The sequence below is a fragment of the Cebus imitator genome, unplaced genomic scaffold (genome assembly GCF_001604975.1).
Source record: "Cebus imitator isolate Cc_AM_T3 unplaced genomic scaffold, Cebus_imitator-1.0 Scaffold33, whole genome shotgun sequence".
NCBI lineage: Eukaryota > Metazoa > Chordata > Mammalia > Primates > Cebidae > Cebus > Cebus imitator.
In genome coordinates this window covers 6,050,492-6,061,930 of record NW_016107348.1, presented here as the reverse complement: position 1 = coordinate 6,061,930, position 11,439 = coordinate 6,050,492, and the positions used below count along the sequence as shown (strand labels likewise).

The window sequence follows — 11,439 nt, the reverse complement described above, 5'->3', positions numbered from 1 at the left end:
TAAAATATTTGAAGACACTGCAAAAGAAGTGCATACCAGTAAGAACATAGAAAGATACTATCATAAATCATTGGGAAAATGTAAATTAAAAGCAAAAGGACATATACGTATTGGAACTAAATATGCCAAATTCTGCTTAGATTACAGAGCAGCTTGAACTCTCATACACTGCTGGAGGAACTGCAAAGGTGCACAGGCAGTTTAAAAAACTATAAATTTTCTAATAAGCTGTGATAAAGTAATCTCATTCATAGGTATTTACCCAAGTGAAGGAAAATATTCACACATACTTGTATGTGAATATAGCAGCTTTATTCATAATCACCAAAAACGGAATTCAATGTAGCCTTCCACCTGGTGAATGAATAAATCTGTACATCCATGGCAATGCAATACTTATTGGGAATAAAAGAATGAACTACTGATAAACAATATGGATAAATCTCAAGCATCATGCTAAAAGAAAAGCCAGACTCAAAAGCCTCCATTTAGGTGGGCATGGTGGTATGCACTTGTAGTCCCAGCTACTCAGGGGTCTGAGGTAGGAGGACTGCCTGAGTCCAGGAGTTCAAGGCTGTAGTGTGCTGTCATCATGTCTGAACAGCCACTGCACTTGACCTTGTGCAACATAGCAAGACCCTGTCTCTTAAAACACAGTTTCCTTTTATATAGCATTCAGGAATAGGTAAAACTACAGGGATGGCAAACACATCAATGGCCTTCTGAGATGGGGATGGGAGTTAACTACAAAGAGAAATGAGGGGATTTTTAGAGGTGGTGTGACTTTAATAGTGTGACTGTGCTCATGATTACATGTGTTTGACAGAGCTCTACTCTTACGAAGGAAAAGTTTTGTTTTTCTAGCTTAACCAAAGTGGTACCAAACCTTTAAAATATCAAACTGAGAACGGCTAGAACATGTCCATATTTACCTCATTAGAAATTGCATCAGGAAACCATTTCCACTGACCTTGTAGGGGTCTGTATGAGCTACTGTAGTCTAGCCCACCACCATTAGTCTACAACGGAGTTGCAAAGACAAGAAAATTAGAAGTCATGAAGAACAGGATGTTGAAAATGGTTTGTGCTTTAAGAAGACTGAACCAAGCTAGTAGCTCAGATTCAGGTGTCAACCACCTCACCTTCCAGGTTTATAACTGCTTATTCTGCTCAAGAATCTGTCCTCAATGTTTTCAACATCAAGAATCAATTTGAGACAAACCACACCTAGTTCATAAACCAAGCTAGATTAGAAGTGAAAAGGACTCCTGTCACGGGCCAAAACTAGTCTACAAACCCCCAAGGTGGCCAATTCTTGCTTTTAACAACAGCCAAAGATATTAAAGAATTCCATGAATATAGAGATGGATATTTTAAAATACAAGCATATATAATACTAAAACCCTCAGGAAAGCCAACACCTTGAGGTATTCTGGCTGCAGAAGAATCCATTTCTGTGGGGCCTATTCCAAGATCTAAGAGAGGTGTTACCTGTTTGACTTTACTGAGTGGCTTTCCACCTGACAGACCCGACAAACTTTAAAAGCTTTCAAGTCAAACTTTAGTAGACAAAGGTAAAGTATTTTTCCTAAAGTAGGTGAGCCTGCTTTTTTCTGATTTGTCAAAAATATTAACTGACCACAATATGAGACACTGGACACAGTGTAGTTCCTGCCTTCATGGAGCTCGGTTCTATTCACTGGAGTAGGTTTTATTAGCAAGATAACCAATAAATAGTGCAACTGGCCTGTCCAATCTCAAAGTCAGAAACGGACCATGGGTAGCATCACATCTTGAGAGATTTGGATGCAGTTACCACCCTTTGAGGAAAGAGGTAAATTCATCCCAACCCATCATAATTAGCTAAGGAAGCAAAAAGTCAAAAATACGAACAAGGCAACCTAGGCTCTGAAAGCTGACCAAGACGTCGTCTAAATAAACTTGGATTGACAATGGAAGGACTTTTGTTCTCCCTTAAAATGATGTTTAAAGTATCAAGGAAATAGAGCTTCAGATCTGTCTTGTGTCACCTGAGCTTTCATGTGATGGTCAAAGATCCACAATGCGAAAGTGGGATTAGCCCATCTGTGAAGTTCTAATCTGTGCAGTCACAATTGACCATTGCAAGTTTTAACAAGAGGACCCTGTGGGAACACAACAGACCTTTTTTTTTTTTTTTTTGAGATGAAGTTTCGCTCTTCTGCCCAGGCTGGAGTGCAATGGCATGATCTCGGCTCACTGCAACCTCCGCCTCACAGGTTCTAGTGATTCTCCTGCCTCAGCCTCCCTAATAGTTGGGATTACAGGTGCCCCCCCACCACACCCAGCTAATTTTTTGTGGTTTTAGTAGAGATGGGGTTTCATTACGTTGGCCAGGCTGGTCTTGAACTCCTGAGCTCAGGTGATCCGCCCACCTCTGCCTCCCAAAGTGCTGGGATTACAGGCGTGAGCCACCTCACCAAAATCAGACCTCAATTCTTTAGCCGGCTTTTCCTTGGACCAGAATATGAAGAGGGCTGGAGACTCTCCAAACCAGGGGATGTTCCCTGGTCTTCCCAGGGAAGAAATGAACTATTTCTTGTAAAAGTAAGTTGCAAAGGCCAGGTGTGGTGGCTCCCGCCTGTAATCCCAGCACTTTGGGAGGCCAAGGCAGATGGATCATTTGAGGTCAGGAGTTTGAGAGCAGCTTGGCCAACACAGTGAGAGCCCATGTCTACTAAAAATACAAAAAACAATTAGCCAGTTGTAGTGGTGCACACCTGTAATCCCACCTACTAGGGAAGCTGAAGTAGAAGAATCACTTGAACCCAAGAGGTGGAGGTTGCAGCGGGCTGAGATCGAGCCACTACGTTCCAGCCTTGGTGAGAGAGTGAGACTCCACCTCAAAAAAAAAAAAAAAAAAATGGTTCATGCCTGTAATTCCAGCAATCCCAGCACTTTGGCACTTTGGGAGGCCAAGATGGGTGAATCACAAGATCAGGAGACTGAGACCATCCTGGCTAATGTGGTGAAACCCTGTCTCTACTAAAAATAAAAAATTAGCCAGGTGTGGTGGCATGTGCCCGTGGTCCCAGCTGCTCAGGAGGCTGAGGCAAGAGAATCGCTTGAACCCAGGAGGTGGAGGTGGCAGTGAGCTGAGACTGTGCCACTGCACTCCAGCCTGGGTGACAGAGCGAGGCTCCATCTCAAAAATGGAAAAAAAAAAAAAAGTAAGTTGCAAAACACTAATGTAAAGGAATCCCAACCCCTGCTTTACATGATTAGGACAACAAATAGAAAAGTAATAAAGTTTAAGATCACATACACAAAAAGCAACAAAAAAGGGAGAGGGAAAAAAAAAACAAAGCAAGCCCTACCATTCCAAATAGAAGAAATAAAGGGCTAAAACAAAATTTTAAAACAATGTTTTTAAATAAAAAAGACTAGAAAGCTAAAAAAGTACCTCTTCGCATCTCAGTAACATTGAAAAAGTTTTCAAATAAAGACTGAGATACACATAAGGGTAAATATGTGATAGGACTGAACGGAAATTTTATGAAAAGGATTAACCCACATTAAAGTGATAACAAAAAAAAAGGAGGTAACAAACTAGAGCAGGGAAAAACAAAAACCCAACAACAACTAGAATTTGAGGGATAAAGATCTGAAAAAAGTTCTTTTCGTTGGGGTGGGCAGGTGACAGATGAATGTACATTTGGCTTCTCAGGAAAGAAAAGGAAAGAGGCAGCGATGCCCTCTTAAAGCTGTTCCATTCGCCCGGAAGCTCCTATCTCTGAGGGCACTTTGAGCCCCATCTGTGCAGCTGGTGGTGTGGTTTCCTAATCTGGCAAACCCAAAGCTTAACAGGTCCTACACCAACTAGTGAATATCCTGAACACTTTTTTATTGGAGAGAGTCACTTTTATAATCATGCCTTATATACATATCAGAAACAATTTGGAAGTAAAATTAAAAGCCAAATCTTAACAAAAATAAGTTATTTATTGTCTTTAAAAATAAACATTTATAATAGAATACCAAATTGGATTTAATCTAATGTGTTAACAAAAGCATAATATATTCCAGTAAACAAGGATTTCCAACTTACCGTATAACTAAAAAGTCAACTAAACAGTTGGTTTTAGCTAGGGGCAAACATCAGTTACTGCCACTGAATTCTGTTATATAAATCCATTATGCTTCACATTTAAGGAGAAACTGAGCAAAGGGGTCTCCCTGCTCTTCCCCGTTAGAAATGCACTGAAAAGGGACAAGTCCACAGAAGGAAAGAGGCTGTATAAGGAAGTAGGAGCTTAAGTCAAATTTCTACTTTCATTACTTTGAGTGAGGTGAAGGAGGGTATTATTTTCACCAGCTCAACATGGATGACAGTTTGATCACAGAAACAGCCCACAGTAAGATTTCATTTGTGGAATATGGTGAGCATGATCACCATGTCCTAATGATTTCTTAGGGTTTGGCGGTATCTCTGGTCACATGCTCATACCTAGGGTTGGGAGAAATGCTAACACTGTACCCTGGGTCTTCCTCAGATCCACAGTGGCTCCTGCCCTAGGATGACTGAAAATATGGCTCTCCTTTCCTTAGAGATACTGGCTCACTATCAAGAGTAGAGGTAGGGAAGCATTGTGAACTCCAGAAAAACAGAGTCCATGCATTTATTTCATAATGGACCCATTAGGCCTTTTAGAGCTTCAATGAGATTGTCAGCAATAGGCAATCACCTTTTGGTTACCCACAAAACATCTTAAAATTCTCGAGATTGGGCTAAAGGGGTGACCAGATTGAAAGGTACTCTGTTATTCTTAAGGGCAAATACAAGTCCTTTAAAGTTATGAATCAGTACTTATATCCTATAGTTAAGCATGTCTTCACACCATCCCCGGTTTTTGGCTTCCATATAAATAGATGCATTGCACTGCTGCATGGTATATTGCATCTCAACCAGCTGGCGGCATCCAATGGTTAACTTTTCCCTAGGAGAAAAAGAAATGTTAAATCACTGCAAGACAGCTAGTCAGAGAAATGAAAATTCTTTTTCATTTTATTTTACATTTTTAATTGACAAAATATATAGATTACTTATGTATAACATATTCTGAACCATGATATATATTGTGGAATGGCTCAATCAAGCTAAATAACATATGCATTATTCCACACACTTATTTTTGTGGTGAGGACATGTAAAATCTACATTTTTTAAATTAATATTTAAAAAAAATTTTTTTTTAGAGATGGAGTCTCAACATCTTGCCCAGGCTGGTCTCGAACTCCTGGGTTCAAGTGATCCTCCCACCACGGCCTCCCAAAGTGCTAGGATTACAGGTATAAGACACCACGTCCAGCTTTAATTATTATTTTTTAAAGATGCTGTTGCCCAGGCTAGAGTACAGTAGTGCAATCACAGCTCACCATAGCCTCAGCCTCCTAGGGTCAAGTGATCCTCTAACCTTAGCCTCCCAAGTAGCTGGGCCCACTGGTATACACCACCACACCTTTTTTTTTTCTTCTTTTTTTTGGTAGAGACAGGATCTTACTATGTTGCCCTGCCTGGTCTAATTCCTGTGCTCAAGCAATTCTCCCACATTGGCCTTCAAAAATGTTAGGATAACAGGCATGAGCCAGTGCACGTAGCCAAACTCTACTTTCTTAGTGACTTTCAAAATACAATACATTGTCATTAACTAAAGTTGCCATGTTGTACAACAGATCTCTGAACTTATTTCTCCTATCTAACTAAAATTTAGTGTCCTTTCACCACCATCTCCCCAAAGTCCCCTATCCTCCTAGCCCCTAGTAACCACTATTTTATTCTCTACTCATACTCTTTTAGATTCCACATATCAGTGAGAACATGTGGGGATGTGTCTTTCTGTGCCTGGTTTATTTAACTTAAAATGATGTCTTTCAGGTTCATCCATGTTGTTCCAGGCGACAGGATTTCCTTCTTTTAAGAGTGAATAGTATTCCACTGTGTATACAACCCACATTCTCTTTATCCATTTGCTGACTGATGGACATTTAGGTTGATTCCATATCTTGGTTATTGTGAATAGTGCTGCAATGAACATGGGAGTGCAGATATCTCTTTGACACACTGATTTCATTTCCTTTGGATATATAGATAATTCTATTTCAACTGTGCAGCTTATTCCTTGGATTAAAACCTCTTAACCTATACCCATTTCCTGCTATGAGAGGTCCTTCAGAGAGTAAGGTAGAACTAGATTGTTCAACCCAGCCCATTATATGAAAGGTTATGCTTAAGTATCCAGCTTTGCCTGTTGGCAGCAGGTCCACCACGGAAGCCCTCACTCCTGAATTCTAGGAATCACGTCAAGGTCGTTTTCATGTTGGCTATATAAGAATTTGTGCAACTAAGTGCTTTTATCTTCCTATGTTGTTCTGTTTGTGCTAATAAATCATAACTGACAGTATTTCACCTCAAATATCAAATAATATCTTTCAAATCCCAGTGTTAGTCCATTGTATTAAGAATTTTTATTTTTCTCTTATTTGGCTTGAGAGTTAAAGAACAGGTGGACTGGAGGATATCAAGAGGATGTACCTCCTGAAAGGAACAGTTTAATTGAAAGGCGTAAGGAAGTTGACAGAGTTTCAATTCTTAGAAAAGACTGCTGAGACAAGTTACCTAGCAGTTACCAAATGAATGTCAGTATCTCTAAACCAAGGGTGGGGAAGCAGAAAGTAATGCCTAATAAGTGCCGTATCTACTTCACAATTTTACTTAAGGCAAAGGCAGCCAGGCTCTCAAAAGCTGACATGGGTCTACAAATTGTGGGATCCCAAACTGTAGGACACCAATCCATTGTCTAGCATCTAGAATTCAAATCAATTTATTACCTAGTGTCAAAGAATTCAATCTCATAAATTTTAATCTACTGAGAGATGGTCTACTTAAGTTCACAAAGAGCACCCAACATCTAGTATAGCATCTGGCATGTTAGGTATTCAAAATTGGCAGTCATTTGTATTATAACAGTTAGATTGTCATTACCTCGTTGGCTTCTGAGATAGCTCTGCCATATTCATGGTGCTGGGAAGAACTACAAGCTACCTCTCCCACTGCCCCTCCCACATGACAGATCCCTTGATGGAAGGTACAAAGGAAGAATAATTCAGGGGAAGATCAGAACTCAGGACACAGGACAAGGAGGAGTACTGACAACACCAAAGTAAATAATAAAGCAAATGTACCATATTTGGAATAATCTCACTTCCTGACATTGTGTGGTTTCTCTGAGACTGATTAAAATCTGACTTTTGGGTGGCCCACACCTGTAATCAGCAACTCAGAAGGCTGAGGCAGGAGGATCATTTAAGGCCAGGAGTTTGAGAGCAGCCTAGGCAACACAGTATGACCCGCTCTCTGAAACAAAATTTTAAATCTGACTTTTGGCTTTGTGTAACCCTAATCTCATTTTCTATATTTAAAGCTTAAAATTCGTGCTATGGTACATCCAATTCTTCACAACTACTCAAAAAATAATTTTGAAACACACTTAAGAGATTCAAAACAGCAGATAAATGTTTTCTATAAATTTAAAAACAAAATAAACTAAAATGGTAGCCCCCATTCCTGTCCTTTATTCCACACGTGAAAAAAAAATTTTTCAGTAACTAGACTTTTGAATCTATTTCTTTATCTTATCTTTTTCTTCCCCTCACCCCTTGTAATTAAAAAGTGAGCTTTATCTTCTCTTTTCCTCCTAGTGGCATTTGGTTTCTTAATTCATGTGAGTCTATGTTCTGACAATGGATTATTACCTACAGATTTTACTTCCTGTAGCAAGTTCTGTCATCACTGGCTGAGAAAAGTATTGGCTGTTTTTCATAGTCTCTGCTTGGCCTACACTTTTTATTTGATCATGACAATAAGCATTCTTAGGTTTCTTTTCCTCATGGTTAATCTGTAGAATGACAGGATATTAGCTGTGGGGGCACCCTGACACCACTGCTTGTCATTCTGCAGCATCTCCAGTGAGTCATCTCACCTCAGCTTTTCCCTCCTGGTGATAGGACATTCACTACTGAGAGAGGCAGTTCATTGCTAGATAGTTCTTCCTTTATATTGGGCCTATAAAAACCATCCATTTGATCTGAGTCTGCCTAAATTAAAACAAAACAAGAAAGTATCTTTCCCTTTTTCCTCTGATAGTACAAATATCTTATGTCCCTATTTGTTTTTTTGATTCCGATTCCTGATCCTTTTGAGAACAGAGTTCAAAACTGGAGGTTGCTTCTAGTTCTGCAATACATGAGATTCTGCAAAACAACAGCCACTATTTCTCTGGATTTTCCTATTAATGGAATCAAATTTGCTTTGACCAAATCTCAGGTTAAAATAACTGGAAATTTTATTAAATCAATTTAAAAATAATTCCACATGGTTTTGTGATTCATCCTCCATGACCAATTTGGTCAAAATGGCATGGTATTAGTGAATTTACATGATCTAATTCCAGTGTTTGATGCAATTTCTCCAAAATCCAAGAATGAGGTCTATAATGGATACTTGTTTTATAACTCTGAATTTTTCCATACATTTACAATGTGTATCTCAAATAAAAGAAAACTGGAATAGAATGTAATACATAAAATATAAATACAAAAAGCAGAATAGCTAACATCAATGGTAAAAGAATGAATGTTTTCCTCCTCAGATCAAGAACAAGACAAGGAGGCTTCTGTCACTACTATTCAACATTGTACTAGAAGTTCTAGCCAGAGCAATTATACAAGAAAAATAAATAAAAGAGATCCAAATTGGAAACAAAGAAACAGAATAATTTCTATTTGTAGATCCTAAAGAAGTCACAAAATAACTGTTAGATCTAATAAACTAATTCAGCAGAGTTGCAAAGTAAGAGAGCAACACAAAAAATCAACTGTATTTCTATACATTAGCAATGAACCATCAGAAAAGGAAATAAAACAATTTCACTTATGTAAGCATCAAAAATAACAAAATAATCAGAAAATCAATTTAATTAAGAAGTATAAAACTTGTACACTATAAACAAACAAAAAATGCTGCTGAAAGAAACTAAAGAATATCTAAATAAGAGAAAAGGCAGCCTATGTTAATAGACTGTAATATTTAGTAAGATGGTAATACTCCCCAAAGTGACCTACAGTGTCAATGCAATTTCTATCAAAATCCCAACAACCTTTTTTTATAGAAACAGAAAAGCAGATCCTAAAATTCAGATAGAATTGTAAGGCATCCCACATAGCAAAATCTTGAAAAAGGAAAATGTTAGAGGACTTATACTTGTCAATTTCAAAAACTCACTACAAAGCAAATGTTAGCCAAACAGTTTGATATGAGCAGATGGACAGACATCCAATGGATCAGCACCGAAAGTTCAGAGATAAACCCTCCCATATATGGTCAACTGATTTTCATCAAGGATGCTAAGACCATTCAATGGAGAAAGATGGGTCTCTTCAACAATAATGGTACTAGGACAACTTGATATCCACATGCATATATATGGATGGATGAATGCATGAATGAAACTGGATCCCCTACCTTACATTGTATACAAAAATTAAGTCAAAGTGGATCAAAGGCCTAACTCTTAGACCTAAAACTATAAAAATGTTAGAAGAAAACACTGGGATAAACCTTTATAATCTCAGGTTTGGCAATAGATTTTTAGGTAGTCTTAAAAGCATGCACAATGCAAAAAATAATAATACATAAAAAATCAAAATTAAAAACTTTCGTACACCAAAGGATACTACCAAAAAGTGAAGATAACTTACAGACTGGGAGAAAATATGTGCAAATTAAATATCTGATAAGGGTCTAATATCCAGAATATATAACATGTTGAGCTGCCAGGTGTTGATGTAGTTAATAAGGACAAGCCAAACTAAAAGTAACAATCAAGTCTTTATTCACTTCTTGCCACAATATAAGCAAGGGGCAAAATGAGCGGTGCCAGTTTTCCAGTGTATAATTTTTTCCCCAGGAAAGGATCAGATAAATATGCACAGAGGGCTGTGGGGGTGGGGCACACATTGTCTCACTGCTGAGAATCCCTGAAGAAGGCTGCTGCCCCTCTGTATCTTCATGAACCCAGAGGCCCATGGGGAGGAAGAGAAGGAAGGGCTAGAAGTAGAAAAACATTGAGTCAAAGAAGACAGAAATCCCTTAGTCAAAGCCTGCAAAAGGAAGCCTCAGTGGAGGTACCTGGGAAGTATCTCAGCCAACTCCCCCATTTCCCCATAAGAAGTCCTCCAAATGGAGTCACCTGAGCTAGGAACTAAGCTGTGTGTGAGTATAGCTGCAGGGAGTCTGAGTCACTGCCAGCAACTACTTCCAGAAAACAGCATATACTGGCATGGGGAAAAAAAAAAAAAGAAACTTATCTGAGGAATGCAAGCCCGTTTAAACTATCCGGTCCAGAGAGGCACTGGAATGAAACAGCAGTCACATCACTCCCCCTTGGGCTAAATAATTATCACTTGAAGCCACTTGCTATGTGGGCTCTAGGCTGACAAGAAGCTATAGCTGCCATATGCTGGACACCCTAACTCATACCCTCTAATTCAACAATGTATAGCCAATCACTGAACAATGTTATTTCTGTCATCTATTGAGAATTCCTGTCAAACAGCTTTGTATCAGCCCACTCCTTGTTCTCTTTGACTTTAAAAATTTGCTTTTAACAAGGGCTGAGGGTGCACTTCCCAAGGCAACTTTAACACGTCAGGGGCAGCTGTCCTCACTTCTGGCTCAAGTAAACTCTACAATTTGTGCCTCAACTCTTCCTTTCAGGTCAACATTTCCTTAGGTATGAGGAAAGCAGCTTCCCCTACTGAATTTGTCAGAGAAAGCCTTCTAATTGTCTATAGTGGGCTAAAACATCATACATAGAAAGGATTTTGGCCTGGAGCCAAATTCCTCATAAAGAATTTCTGTTATTACAGAAAGAAAACCAATCCACTAAAAATGAACAAAGGGCTTGAATAAACATTTCTCTAAAGAAGACATACAAATGGCCAAACAGCACATGAAAAGAAGTTCAACATCTTTCCTAATTAATATTAGAGAAATACAAATTGAAATCACAATGAGATACAATTTCATACTCATCAGTATGGCAATAACCAAAACCAAAAAAAGGAAAACAACAAGTGTTGTCCAAGATGAAGAGAAATTGGAACTGTTGTATATTGTTAATGGAAATGTAAAATAGGGTAGCTTCTAAGAATTAGAATCTCACCCAGGAATGCTACTCTTAGGTATATGCACCCAAAATGGAAAATAACTGTAAGAATTCAAATATTTGGCTGGGCGCCTATAATCCCAGCACTTTGGGAGGCCAAGGCAGGCAGATCACCTGAGGTCAGGAGTTTGAGACCAGCCTGACCAACATGGAAAAACCCCATCTCTACTAAAAA

The 11,439-nt window shown here is 38.7% G+C and overlaps 1 protein-coding gene across 7 annotated transcripts in view; it reads right to left on the bottom strand.

The window, feature by feature from the left end:
- Positions 1-3,868: 3,868 nt before the first annotated feature.
- Positions 3,869-11,439, bottom strand: part of SWT1 (SWT1 RNA endoribonuclease homolog) — an 86,995-nt gene continuing 79,424 nt past the window's right edge. For 6 of the 7 annotated variants that reach the window (XM_037737076.1, XM_017524517.2, XM_037737078.1 and 3 more), the window contains one exon: positions 3,869-4,976. In XM_037737076.1, coding sequence (XP_037593004.1) covers positions 4,847-4,976 — 130 coding nt within the window. In that variant the 3' untranslated portion in view covers positions 3,869-4,846. The remainder of the gene's footprint in view (positions 4,977-11,439) is intronic. The other variant, XM_017524518.2, reaches the window with a different exon arrangement.